Source organism: Salvelinus fontinalis, chromosome 23, assembly GCF_029448725.1.
Source record: "Salvelinus fontinalis isolate EN_2023a chromosome 23, ASM2944872v1, whole genome shotgun sequence".
NCBI classification, from domain to species: Eukaryota; Metazoa; Chordata; class Actinopteri; order Salmoniformes; family Salmonidae; genus Salvelinus; species Salvelinus fontinalis.
Window position 1 is genome coordinate 16,452,731 of NC_074687.1, and position 14,779 is coordinate 16,467,509.

At 42.3% G+C, this 14,779-nt stretch overlaps 1 protein-coding gene across 1 annotated transcript; it reads right to left on the minus strand.

Moving 5' to 3' along the window:
• Nucleotides 1-1,485: 1,485 nt before the first annotated feature.
• On the minus strand, nucleotides 1,486-14,693 carry asmt (acetylserotonin O-methyltransferase). Its single transcript, XM_055878047.1, has 8 exons — nucleotides 14,051-14,693; nucleotides 13,793-13,967; nucleotides 13,089-13,218; nucleotides 12,934-13,002; nucleotides 12,391-12,509; nucleotides 11,577-11,717; nucleotides 11,354-11,476; nucleotides 1,486-2,114 (listed from the first exon to the last, which is right to left on the minus strand). Exons 1-8 carry the CDS (start codon nucleotides 14,129-14,131, stop codon nucleotides 1,903-1,905), a joined length of 1,050 nt encoding a protein of 349 aa, XP_055734022.1. The 5' UTR covers nucleotides 14,132-14,693; the 3' UTR covers nucleotides 1,486-1,902.
• Between the last annotated feature and the right edge of the window lie 86 nt (nucleotides 14,694-14,779).

The following is a 14,779-nucleotide window of genomic DNA, read 5'->3' on the forward strand; positions in this document are numbered from 1 at the left end:
GGAAGAACTATCTCTGGAAGATGGCCACCGAGACAGAGGAGCTATCTGAAGAACCATTAAGACGGTGACAATCCCGTGACTTTTGTTGTAGGTTAAAGACAATCGTATTGTGTTCCTGTTGGATCTGGAGAAGATGTATGTTATTTTTTCCTTGGGAGATTTTCATTGATTATGTTGGAGTGTTTGTGTTGACCAAATGCCCTCAATATAGAACTGTGTTCAATCAAGAAAACCTACTCCTGACTCATTTGTTCCACCTTCCCGCTTTAGAGTGATGCCCAATTACTTGGTCCGCTCACAACAGCTTTAACCTTCCAACCCCACAGCCCTAACCTAACCCACACCAGTCTACTTCTGGCAGGAGGAAGAGGAAGGAAGGGGGAGGACCGATGAGGAATCAGAGTTGTGCAATCATTCAGAGAGTAAGAGTCTGCTGGCCACAGGTGTCTGGTAATGAATGTGTGGGAAAAAAATAGTTTTTGGTGTGTGTGCGTGCGTGTAGCCTACAGGGCAGACAGGCTTCGTCCTCAGCTCAATACTGCTGTCACAGAGACCTCAGCATGAATAACTGAATGTATATACTGGAGAAAAGCAGGCTTACATCAGAAAAAGTTTTTTATTGAATTGTGAGAAGTGTGTGTATCTTGGCTGGACAGGATGCTAGTCTATCATAGGGCCTTACCCCCAATCTATCTCCTTAATGCTGAGTGCAAAGCAGAGATGCATCAGGTCCCATTTTTACAGTCTTTGGTATGACTCAGCCAGAGATTAAACTCACAACCTTCCAATCTCAAGAGGACACTCCAACCACAAGGACACTATCACCTAAATACTTACAATCAAACAAGGCCTTGTTTGACCAGGGCCGACCGTTTTATTTAACTAGGCAAGTCAGTTAAGAACAAATTCTTATTTACAATGACGGTCTACACCGGCCAAACCTGGACAACGCTGGGCAATTTGTGCGCCTCCCTATGGGACTCCAGATCACAGTCGGTTGTGATACAACCTGGATTCAAACCAGGGTGTCTGTAGTGACGCCTCAAGCACTGAGATGCAGTGCCTTAAACCGCCACTCAGGAGCCCATGCAGAGCTAATATTTAAACAATATTCCTACAGCAAAATGTGGTTTTCTTGCCAAAATATACAGTAGGAAAATCTTGCTATAACCTCTACAAAAAAGTTTACTTTTGCCAAGAATAACCAAGACTCACAAACACACACACACATGGTCAGTGGCTGTGAGTGTATCCCCAGTATGCCCTGGAGCAGTTGTCTTACAGGAGCGTCATGCAAAGGCCTCTGGATAAAGAACAGTGACATCATCACAGAGTGTTCGTGTGAAGTGAACCAGCCTGAGGCCAGATTAGTCTGGTGAAGAGGAGGGGAAGAGAAGAGGAGGATGAATGTCCTTGAACCCCCCTCTACTTTACTTCCACCCTTCCTCCCCAGAGAACAAATCAGAGAACCAATCGAACATTGACTGTAGAACAACACAGTTTTAATGGGTAAATATTCTATCATATCAGAAGAACAAAGGTTTAAACATACAAATAAAGATTACAAAGACAATAGGTTTACTACCTAGGCTACAGAGATAGACAGGTCTACAGAGATAATAACGGTCTATCATTTCATTTGACCCCGTTAATAATAAACCTCCAGCAACGGGAAATGTGAATTATTATGTAGATTGTAATTCATCTATAATTTTGTAGGGGTTGATTCATTTTCCGTTAATCAAGTCTGCCATTTTGTAGTGGAAATTACAAACTTAAGAAGCCTTTTCAAACCTTGAATACACTACAAAATGCATTTTGAAAATTCTTTGCGACAACAGAGCGATCAAATTAAGATAGCAGATCTGTACATCAGCAACATCAACAGTAGATATAGAGACTCTACTTGCGTCCCAGGACAGCATCATAGATCTTGCCTGTCCTCTCCACCTGTATGTTTTGAAACCCTGCGGCTGTCAGCAGGGCAGTGTACTCTGCTGCCGTCCGCTCTTTCCCCTCCGTCTGCACCAGCATGTTCAGAGAGTACAGCTGGGCTGTCAGAGGCCCTGACCCGTCTTCACACAGCAACGCCTCTACCACCAACACACCGCCTCCTACACACACACACACGCACAGACACACACACACAAACACACAATCTCACACTCACATACACACGCACACAAACACAGAAAACATATAATGAGTGCCTGATTGCGTTCTTTGGCTCTGGGCTACGATGGCCTGGCTGTGTTCTTCCTCAGTTGTCCTTCCCAGACTGCTGCTTACTCTGTTAGTTTCTATCAGAAGGTTGAGCTGAAGGTTAAAAGAAAATCCTCATTTGCATCTCTGCGGAATATGTGTGTGTGTTATGTTCTTGCCAGTGTGTGTTTGTGTTATGTAACAAGCCTCTGGCTACAGCGGAGCTCTCAAAGACCATAGTGTTTGTGTGGCTACTTGTGGGCTTGTCTGATAGGATGCTGTTCTTGACACAGTCACCCGGGGGGGGGGGGCGACGACGAGTAAGTAGAGGGGTGGATTTATGACAGTGCAGCTATGGGACACACAGACAACGACAAACAGAATTTGGCTACTAGCTCTCACAGTCTCACGTCAGAATAGGACGTCCATTCATGCTTCTCGAACCTCAAATTTCAAGGTTGTTCGAAACATCAAATTTATAAGTGTTTAAGGTTATGTTCAGGCATTAACCCTACTAAGCTATATGGAATTGTTTTAAGAAGGTCATACCAAGGATAAATTTGCTATTTGATTCAGAATTTTAAGACCCCTTGAAGTATAACAAAAAAAAAGGTAGGAAGTTTGTTCTGAAATGTCTGTCCAATATCTGAGAGATATAAGAAAGATCAGGAAACATTATTATACTTTTTCAACTTGTATTTAACCCCTTCTTTTGGGCACTAAACAGTCTCAATATACAGTACTTGAGTACAGAAGTTGGCAGATCGGCTGTACCGACTTCAGACGAGCCCCAAGAACCTTGTGGTGGTCGTAGAGCAAAATGGAGAACACCATCGTGTTTGTGACAGTCAACCGTCAGATGCTACAGATGATTTTGTGAGAAGACTGATTTTCGGGATGTCTCATGGTCTGACAAACACTGCTGTGTCTCTGTCACCTTTCACACCAGATGAGGAGGTGCGACATCTCCACCTTAAACTGACCGATTTTTATCCAGATTTTTTATTATGCTATTTAGATTTCCGCGGGGGAGCGGACATCGACTCTAGGGGGTTAACACTGAATTCTTAAGGTTAGGCATTAACTCTGAATTCTTAAGGTTAGGCATTAACTCTGAATTCTTAAGGTTAGGCATTGACTCTGAATTCTTAAGATAAGGCATTGACTCTGAATTCTTAAGATAAGGCATTGACTCTGAACGGTTAAGATAAGGCATTGACTCTGAACGGTTAAGATAAGGCATTGACTCTGAATGGTTAAGATAAGGCTTTAACTTTGAATGGTTAAGATAAGAGTTGAGGTCAGGCATTGACTCTGAATGGTTAAGATAAGGCATTGACTCTGAATGGTTAAGATAAGGCATTGACTCTGAATGGTTAAGATAAGGCATTGACTCTGAATGGTTAAGATAAGGCATTGACTCTGAATGGTTAAGATAAGGTTTGAGGTCAGGCATTAACTCTGAATGGTTAAGATAAGGCATTAACTCTGAATGGTTAAGATAAGACATTAACTCTGAATGGTTAAGATAAGGCTTTAACTTTGAACGGTTAAGATAAGGCATTGACTTTGAACGGTTAAGATAAGGCATTGACTCTGAACGGTTAAGATAAGGCATTGACTCTGAACGGTTAAGATAAGACATTAACTCTGAACGGTTAAGATAAGGCTTTAACTTTGAACGGTTAAGATAAGGCATTGACTCTGAACGGTTAAGATAAGGCATTGACTCTGAACGGTTAAGATAAGGCATTGACTCTGAACGGTTAAGATAAGGCATTGACTCCAAATGGTTAAGCTAAGGCATTGACTCTGAACGGTTAAGATAAGGCATTGACTCTGAACGGTTAAGATAAGGCATTGACTCTGAACGGTTAAGATAAGGCATTGAATCTGAACGGTTAAGATAAGGCATTGACTCTGAACGGTTAAGATAAGGCATTGACTCTGAACGGTTAAGATAAGGCATTGACTCTGAATGGTTAAGATATGGGTTGAGGTCAGGCATCAACTCTGAATGGTTAAGATAAGGCATTAACTCTGAATGGTTAAGATAAGGCATTAACTCTGAATGGTTAAGATAAGGCATTAACTCTGAACGGTTAAGATAAGGCATTGACTCTGAATGGTTAAGATATGGGTTGAGGTCAGGCATCAACTCTGAATGGTTAAGATAAGGCATTAACTCTGAATGGTTAAGATAAGGCATTAACTCTGAATGGTTAAGATAAGGCATTAACTCTGAATGGTTAAGATAAGTCATTAACTCTGAATGGTTAAGATAAGGCATTAACTCTGAATGGTTAAGATAAGGCTTTAACTTTGAATGGTTAAGATAAGAGTTGAGGTCAGGCATTAACTCCGAATGGTTAAGATAAGGCATTGACTCCGAATGGTTAAGCTAAGGCATTGACTCTGAATGGTTAAGATAAGGCATTGACTCTGAATGGTTAAGATAAGGTTTGAGGTCAGGCATTAACTCTGAATTGTTTAGATAAGGCATTAACTCTGAATGGTTAAGATAAGGCATTGCCTCTGAATGGTTAAGATAAGGCATTGACTCTGAATGGTTAAGATAAGGCATTGACTCTGAATGGTTAAGATAAAGCATTGACTCTGAATGGTTAAGATAAGGCATTGACTCTGAATGGTTAAGATAAGGCATTAACTCTGAATGGTTAGGATAAGGCATTAACTTTGAATGGTTAGGATAAGGCATTAACTCTGAATGGTTAAGATAAGGCATTAACTCTGAATGGTTAAGATAAGGCTTTAACTTTGAATGGTTAAGATAAGAGTTGAGGTCAGGCATTAACTCCGAATGGTTAAGATAAGGCATTGACTCCGAATGGTTAAGATAAGGCATTGACTCTGAACGGTTAAGATAAGGCATTGACTCTGAATGGTTAAGATAAGGCATTGACTCTGAATGGTTAAGATAAGGCATTAACTCTGAATGGTTAAGATAAGGCATTAACTCTGAATGGTTAAGATAAGGCATTAACTCTGAATGGTTAAGATAAGGCATTAACTCTGAATGGTTAAGATAAGGCATTGACTCTGAATGGTTAAGATAAGGCATTGACTCTGAATGGTTAAGATAAGGCATTGACTCTGAATGGTTAAGATAAGGTTTGAGGTCAGGCATTAACTCTGAATGGTTAAGATAATGCATTAACTCTGAATGGTTAAGATAAGGCATTGACTCTGAACGGTTAAGATAAGGCATTGACTCTGAATGGTTAAGATAAGGGTTGAGGTCAGGCATCAACTCTGAATTGTTAATATAAGGCATTAACTCTGAATGGTTAAGATAAGGCATTAACTCTGAATGGTTAAGATAAGGCATTAACTCTGAATGGTTAAGATAAGGCATTAACTCTGAATGGTTAAGATAAGGCATTAACTCTGAATGGTTAAGATAAGGCTTTAACTTTGAATGGTTAAGATAAGAGTTGAGGTCAGGCATTAACTCCGAATGGTTAAGATAAGGCATTGACTCCGAATGGTTAAGCTAAGGCATTGACTCCGAATGGTTAAGCTAAGGCATTGACTCTGAATGGTTAAGCTAAGGCATTGACTCAATGGTTAAGATAAGGTTTGAGGTCAGGCATTAACTCTGAATGGTTAAGATAAGGCATTGACTCTGAATGGTTAAGATAAGGCATTGCCTCTGAATGGTTAAGATAAGGCATTGCCTCTGAATGGTTAAGATAAGGCATTGCCTCTGAATGGTTAAGATAAGGCATTGCCTCTGAATGGTTAAGATAAGGCATTGCCTCTGAATGGTTAAGATAAGGCATTGCCTCTGAATGGTTAAGATAAGGCATTGCCTCAATGGTTAAGATAAGGCATTGCCTCAATGGTTAAGATAAGGCATTGCCTCAATGGTTAAGATAAGGCATTGCCTCTGAATGGTTAAGATAAGGCATTGCCTCTGAATGGTTAAGATAAGGCATTGCCTCTGAATGGTTAAGATAAGGCATTGCCTCTGAATGGTTAAGATAAGGCATTGCCTCTGAATGGTTAAGATAAGGCATTGCCTCTGAATGGTTAAGATAAGGCATTGCCTCTGAATGGTTAAGATAAGGCATTGCCTCTGAATGGTTAAGATAAGGCATTGCCTCTGAATGGTTAAGATAGGGCATTGGCTCTGAATGGTTAAGATAGGGCATTGGCTCTGAATGGTTAAGATAGGGCATTGGCTCTGAATGGTTAAGATAGGGCATTGGCTCTGAATGGTTAAGATAGGGCATTGGCTCTGAATGGTTAAGATAGGGCATTGGCTCTGAATGGTTAAGATAGGGCATTGGCTCTGAATGGTTAAGATAGGGCATTGGCTCTGAATGGTTAAGATAGGGCATTGGCTCTGAATGGTTAAGATAGGGCATTGGCTCTGAATGGTTAAGATAGGGCATTGGCTCTGAATGGTTAAGATAGGGCATTGGCTCTGAATGGTTAAGATAGGGCATTGGCTCTGAATGGTTAAGATAGGGCATTGGCTCTGAATGGTTAAGATAGGGCATTGGCTCTGAATGGTTAAGATAGGGCATTGGCTCTGAATGGTTAAGATAGGGCATTGGCTCTGAATGGTTAAGATAGGGCATTGGCTCTGAATGGTTAAGATAGGGCATTGGCTCTGAATGGTTAAGATAGGGCATTGGCTCTGAATGGTTAAGATAGGGCATTGGCTCTGAATGGTTAAGATAGGGCATTGGCTCTGAATGGTTAAGATAGGGCATTGGCTCTGAATGGTTAAGATAGGGCATTGGCTCTGAATGGTTAAGATAGGGCATTGGCTCTGAATGGTTAAGATAGGGCATTGGCTCTGAATGGTTAAGATAGGGCATTGGCTCTGAATGGTTAAGATAGGGCATTGGCTCTGAATGGTTAAGATAGGGCATTGGCTCTGAATGGTTAAGATAGGGCATTGGCTCTGAATGGTTAAGATAGGGCATTGACTCTGAATGGTTAAGATAGGGCATTGGCTCTGAATGGTTAAGATAGGGCATTGACTCTGAATGGTTAAGATAGGGCATTGACTCTGAATGGTTAAGATAGGGCATTGACTCTGAATGGTTAAGATAGGGCATTGACTCTGAATGGTTAAGATAGGGCATTGACTCTGAATGGTTAAGATAGGGCATTGACTCTGAATGGTTAAGATAGGGCATTGACTCTGAATGGTTAAGATAGGGCATTGACTCTGAATGGTTAAGATAGGGCATTGACTCTGAATGGTTAAGATAGGGCATTGACTCTGAATGGTTAAGATAGGGCATTGACTCTGAATGGTTAAGATAGGGCATTGACTCTGAATGGTTAAGATAGGGCATTGACTCTGAATGGTTAAGATAGGGCATTGACTCTGAATGGTTAAGATAGGGCATTGACTCTGAATGGTTAAGATAGGGCATTGACTCTGAATGGTTAAGATAGGGCATTGACTCTGAATGGTTAAGATAGGGCATTGACTCTGAATGGTTAAGATAGGGCATTGACTCTGAATGGTTAAGATAGGGCATTGACTCTGAATGGTTAAGATAGGGCATTGACTCTGAATGGTTAAGATAGGGCATTGACTCTGAATGGTTAAGATAGGGCATTGACTCTGAATGGTTAAGATAGGGCATTGACTCTGAATGGTTAAGATAGGGCATTGACTCTGAATGGTTAAGATAGGGCATTGACTCTGAATGGTTAAGATAGGGCATTGACTCTGAATGGTTAAGATAGGGCATTGACTCTGAATGGTTAAGATAGGGCATTGACTCTGAATGGTTAAGATAGGGCATTGACTCTGAATGGTTAAGATAGGGCATTGACTCTGAATGGTTAAGATAGGGCATTGACTCTGAATGGTTAAGATAGGGCATTGACTCTGAATGGTTAAGATAGGGCATTGACTCTGAATGGTTAAGATAGGGCATTGACTCTGAATGGTTAAGATAGGGCATTGACTCTGAATGGTTAAGATAGGGCATTGACTCTGAATGGTTAAGATAGGGCATTGACTCTGAATGGTTAAGATAGGGCATTGACTCTGAATGGTTAAGATAGGGCATTGACTCTGAATGGTTAAGATAGGGCATTGACTCTGAATGGTTAAGATAGGGCATTGACTCTGAATGGTTAAGATAGGGCATTGACTCTGAATGGTTAAGATAGGGCATTGACTCTGAATGGTTAAGATAGGGCATTGACTCTGAATGGTTAAGATAGGGCATTGACTCTGAATGGTTAAGATAGGGCATTGACTCTGAATGGTTAAGATAGGGCATTGACTCTGAATGGTTAAGATAGGGCATTGACTCTGAATGGTTAAGATAGGGCATTGACTCTGAATGGTTAAGATAGGGCATTGACTCTGAATGGTTAAGATAGGGCATTGACTCTGAATGGTTAAGATAGGGCATTGACTCTGAATGGTTAAGATAGGGCATTGACTCTGAATGGTTAAGATAGGGCATTGACTCTGAATGGTTAAGATAGGGCATTGACTCTGAATGGTTAAGATAGGGCATTGACTCTGAATGGTTAAGATAGGGCATTGACTCTGAATGGTTAAGATAGGGCATTGACTCTGAATGGTTAAGATAGGGCATTGACTCTGAATGGTTAAGATAGGGCATTGACTCTGAATGGTTAAGATAGGGCATTGACTCTGAATGGTTAAGATAGGGCATTGACTCTGAATGGTTAAGATAGGGCATTGACTCTGAATGGTTAAGATAGGGCATTGACTCTGAATGGTTAAGATAGGGCATTGACTCTGAATGGTTAAGATAGGGCATTGACTCTGAATGGTTAAGATAGGGCATTGACTCTGAATGGTTAAGATAGGGCATTGACTCTGAATGGTTAAGATAGGGCATTGACTCTGAATGGTTAAGATAGGGCATTGACTCTGAATGGTTAAGATAGGGCATTGACTCTGAATGGTTAAGATAGGGCATTGACTCTGAATGGTTAAGATAGGGCATTGACTCTGAATGGTTAAGATAGGGCATTGACTCTGAATGGTTAAGATAGGGCATTGACTCTGAATGGTTAAGATAGGGCATTGACTCTGAATGGTTAAGATAGGGCATTGACTCTGAATGGTTAAGATAGGGCATTGACTCTGAATGGTTAAGATAGGGCATTGACTCTGAATGGTTAAGATAGGGCATTGACTCTGAATGGTTAAGATAGGGCATTGACTCTGAATGGTTAAGATAGGGCATTGACTCTGAATGGTTAAGATAGGGCATTGACTCTGAATGGTTAAGATAGGGCATTGACTCTGAATGGTTAAGATAGGGCATTGACTCTGAATGGTTAAGATAGGGCATTGACTCTGAATGGTTAAGATAGGGCATTGACTCTGAATGGTTAAGATAGGGCATTGACTCTGAATGGTTAAGATAGGGCATTGACTCTGAATGGTTAAGATAGGGCATTGACTCTGAATGGTTAAGATAGGGCATTGACTCTGAATGGTTAAGATAGGGCATTGACTCTGAATGGTTAAGATAGGGCATTGACTCTGAATGGTTAAGATAGGGCATTGACTCTGAATGGTTAAGATAGGGCATTGACTCTGAATGGTTAAGATAGGGCATTGACTCTGAATGGTTAAGATAGGGCATTGACTCTGAATGGTTAAGATAGGGCATTGACTCTGAATGGTTAAGATACGGGTTGAGGTAAGGCATTAACTCTGAATGGTTAAGATAAGGCATTAACTCTGAATGGTTAAGATAAGGCATTAACTCTGAATGGTTAAGATAAGGCATTAACTCTGAATGGTTAAGATAAGGCATTAACTCTGAATGGTTAAGATAAGGCATTAACTCTGAATGGTTAAGATAAGGTTTGAGGTCAGGCATTAACTCTGAATGGTTAAGATAAGGCATTAACTCTGAATGGTTAAGATAAGGCATTGACTCTGAATGGTTAAGATAGGGCATTGACTCTGAATGGTTAAGATAGGGCATTGACTCTGAATGGTTAAGATAGGGCATTGACTCTGAATGGTTAAGATAGGGCATTGACTCTGAATGGTTAAGATAGGGCATTGACTCTGAATGGTTAAGATAGGGCATTGACTCTGAATGGTTAAGATAGGGCATTGACTCTGAATGGTTAAGATAGGGCATTGACTCTGAATGGTTAAGATAGGGCATTGACTCTGAATGGTTAAGATACGGGTTGAGGTGAGGCATTAACTCTGAATGGTTAAGATAAGGCATTAACTCTGAATGGTTAAGATAAGGCATTAACTCTGAATGGTTAAGATAAGGCATTAACTCTGAATGGTTAAGATAAGGTTTGAGGTCAGGCATTAACTCTGAATGGTTAAGATAAGGCATTAACTCTGAATGGTTAAGATAAGGCATTGACTCTGAATGGTTAAGATAAGGCATTGACTCTGAATGGTTAAGATAAGGCATTGACTCTGAATGGTTAAGATAAGGCATTGACTCTGAATGGTTAAGATAAGGCATTGACTCTGAATGGTTAAGATAAGGCATTGACTCTGAATGGTTAAAATAAGGCATTGACTCTGAATGATTAAGATAAGGCATTGACTCTGAATGGTTAAGATAAGGCATTGACTCTGAATGGTTAAGCTAAGGCATTAACTCTGAATGGTTAAGATAAGGCATTAACTCTGAATGGTTAAGATAAGGCATTAACTCTGAATGGTTAAGATAAGGCATTAACTCTGAATGGTTAAGATAAGGCATTAACTCTGAATGGTTAAGATAAGGCATTAACTCTGAATAGTTAAGATAAGGCATTAAATCTGAATGGTTAAGATACTCGTTAAGTTCAGACATGAACTCTGAATGGTTAAGATAAGGGTTAAGGTTTGGGATAGGCTTAAAACTAAAATGATATTGCTGGATTCGAACTAGCAACCTTAGGAATGAGAGCGCTCACTGTTGACTCTAGTGGCCGGTTTCCACGTCATCTCAGGAAGTCGTCAGACATGGATGGGCGTTGAATACTGACTTGTATCACAGGTGACCTGGCTGCACACTCACACACAGAGACACAGCCAAGTCGCATCTGATCTTTCTCACCAGAAAGAATGACTGAATGAGAGAGAGAGATAGAGGAGGTGTGTGTGTGTGTGTGTGTGTGTGTGTGTGTGTGTGTGTACCTGGTCTGCAGGCCCTGTAGACTTTGGTCAGTAGTTCTATGCTGCGCACGTCTGTCCAGTCATGAAGGATTCTCGCCAGAATATAGAGGTCAGCATCTGGCAGTTTATCTTTGAAAAAGTCCCCTACACAAATACACAATACTGTCAGTCAAAGACAATGGCTCCTCCCATCGCTCTGTCTGAGGTCACTGATTGGCTGTCTCTCGGTGTAGGAGTTGTCTACCTTCATGGAAGCTGACCCTCTGGTTGTCGTCGGTAACAAAGTGTTCTCTGGATGTCTTTACCACCTTAGGGAGGTCAAAGATCGTCACAGTGCATTCTGGGTACACCAACACACACTGCTTGGCTAGCGCTCCACTGCAACCTAGAGAAAGAGGGAGAGAGGGAGAGAGGGAGAGAGAGAGAGAGAGAGAGAGAGAGAGAGAGAGAGAGATGCAGTGATGTGTAATATAATATTTATAATCACAGGAATAAACAGGTGATTATGTTGCCATGGTAACCTATTAACTAATTAGCTGATCAATAATCCTTAACTGACCAATGAGGTGCTGAGTCACAGGAGAGCCTGCCTAGCCCTGGTGTGTATTTGTGATGTGATGTGTCATCTCTATGTGGGTTTTACACCCAGACAGTGTCTACAGAGACACTTGTAGAAACCTGGCCTGTCTGGAAGACTGTTGAGTCCTGAGGTTGGGTGTGCTTTATCAGAACTCTGTTTAGTGGAATCTGTATTCTGAACACACTCACTCTCATATCATAGACACACGCACAAACAGTTCAATAGTACAGGACAGGGGAGAGAAGGAATCAAAGAAGAAAACAGAATGAAAGGGAAACAAAACGCACAGAACTTTTTCTCTCCCTAGCCTCTCCCTCACTCGCTTTCCTTTTCAATAAAGTGTGTGTGTGTGTCAGCCTCAGCTTGTAGCTGCACAGCTACCCCCTGTGGTCTTTGGAGTTATTACACACAGCTCTACTCTACACAGTGACCTTTCACCTTATGTCAAGATGGTACACACACACACACAACTCCTCACCCCCGAGGTCGTAGATGGTTGTGAAAGGTGAGAGGTTGAAGGCCGTTACCACGTCTCGACCACAGATGTTCCAGATGGAGTTCATCAGCTGCATAAACTTTACCATCTCCTCCTCAGACCTACACACACACACACACACACACACACACCTATTTTTACACATACAGTGCCAGACAGCTGTGCCCAGCAAATATAAACTGCTTCCTGAATGATTCACAACTGTTTCCTTCTCCTCCCTCCTCTCCCTCCTTTCTGTCCTTCGCCACCTCTCACACCGCCAACAACAACAGACAGATAGTCAGAGAAAGAGTGAGAGAGACAGAGAGAGAGTAATGAAGAGAAAGTGTTTTGTTCTAAAATAAATGTGATCCTTGAAAATCCCTGAACCATAAAAAATACCATTCTCATTAGATTGACTGTAAAGCTCAAGGCCATTCCACAACTTTTCTCATTTCACTGACACTTTTCCTCCAGGCAGGAAAGCAGAGGGAGAGAATGTGTGGAGGAGAAGGAGAATATGCTGTGTGTGTATGTGTGTCTCACCTGTACAGGGCTTCAAACAGATGTTCAGATTTGACACCGAACGCCTTCTCATACTGGTTACTGCCCTCCCTGGAGGGACAAAGGTCAGGTTCCTGTTTCAATTCAAATCCAAACATGTTCTCCTTGGTGAACACAACTCAGGTGAGAGGACTCACCTCACAGCGTCAGTCAGGTAGTGCCAGCAGAGGTAGATGGTCTTGGAGCTGTAGTGGATGGACTGGGTCAGGGACACTGGACTGGACTGGGTCAGATACACACTGGACTGCTCTGTGTTACTGTACATCACTAGATACACAGAGAGGGGTATATGAAAGAGTGAGTGAGTGAGAGACAGTGTGTTACTCTGTCCATCAAGTGTGTGTGTGTGCATTACCCTGTCCGTCCAGTGTGTGTGTGTGTGTATTACCCTGTCCGTCCAGTGTGTGTGTGTGTGTGTGTGTGTGTGTGTGTATTACACTGTCCGTCCAGTGTGTGTGTGTTTGCATTACCCTGTCCGCCCAGTGTGTGTGTGTGCATTACCCTGTCCGTCTAGTGTGTGTGCATTATTCTGTCCGTCCAGTGTGTGTGTGTGTGTGTGTGTGTGTGTGTGTGTGTGTGTGTGTGCATTACCCTGTCCGTCCAATGTGTGTCTGTGTGTGTGTGTGTGTGTGCATTACCCTGTCCGTCCAATGTGTGTGTGTGTGGGTATGTGCGCATTACCCTGTCCGTCCAGTGTGTGTGTGGGTGTGTGTGTATTACCCTGTCCGTCCGGTGTGTGTGTGTGTGTGTGCATTACCCTGTCCGTCCAATGTGTGTGTGTGTGCGCGCATTACCCTGTCCGTCCAGTGTGTGTGTGTGTGTGTGTGGGTGTGTGCATTACCCTGTCCGTCCAGTGTGTGTGTATTGAGTAGGTCCAGCCCGGTGCAGGCTGCCAGGAGCCTCTCAGTCCCGTCCTGGCTGGCCCTGATTCCCAGTGCTACCTCCTCTAGAGACAGGGGGTGCTGTGACGAGGCCAGCAGGTCAAACACACCCAGCTCACAGGCTGTGAACAGGGTCTAGGGGAGAGAGGGCAGGCTCAAACACACACATCAAACAGTGGTTGAGAATGGGACTTGAATCCTATGTGTGTGTGTTTTACCTTAGAGACCAGAAAGCCTTCCATATAGTCCAGAATCTTCCGGGGGTAGGCAGCAGCAGCAGTAGTACCAGCTGGCTCCATTAGAAAAGTCTTCCCTGGTCCCTCAGCCTCTCACTAGACACCTCTGCTTGACAAGCGTAGGTTTGTGTCTGTCGCTGTATGAGACAGTGTTCCTGCGAGGCCTCCTGTTGTCAAAAGAGATCCGTATGAGTCCTTTAGGAGTGTGTCCTGAATGAGTTGGTCCCAAGTAGATCCTGGTTCTGCTACTGCTGCTAGTCCTCGTGTGTGTTGTAGTGAAACAGCCAAAAGCTCTTGTAAATGTGTGGCAGTGCAAACGACTGAGGGAGTAATATTAATGACCACTGCTGCCTCAGTCTCAGGTATAATCGGATAGCCCATATGTCTTGTGTGTGTGTGTGTGTGTGTGTGTGTGTGAGTGCAGCCCCAGTCGGAGCAGAATAATCAGATTAGTCAAATAACCCAGATTACAGTCAGGGGCTCAGACCTCAATACACTGGGACCTTGATAAACACTACACACACACACCTCATTCTGTTTCACTGTCATTACACTGGGGCCTGCTTTAACACCCACTACTATAACTACGCACAAAAAACTTCAGTTTGTAATAGAACCACAGATTAGCTAGAATAATGAAATGATGTTTAGAAGGAATGATATAGTAGGCATTAAGTTATCCATACATTCAATCAGAATATTCATCCAAAA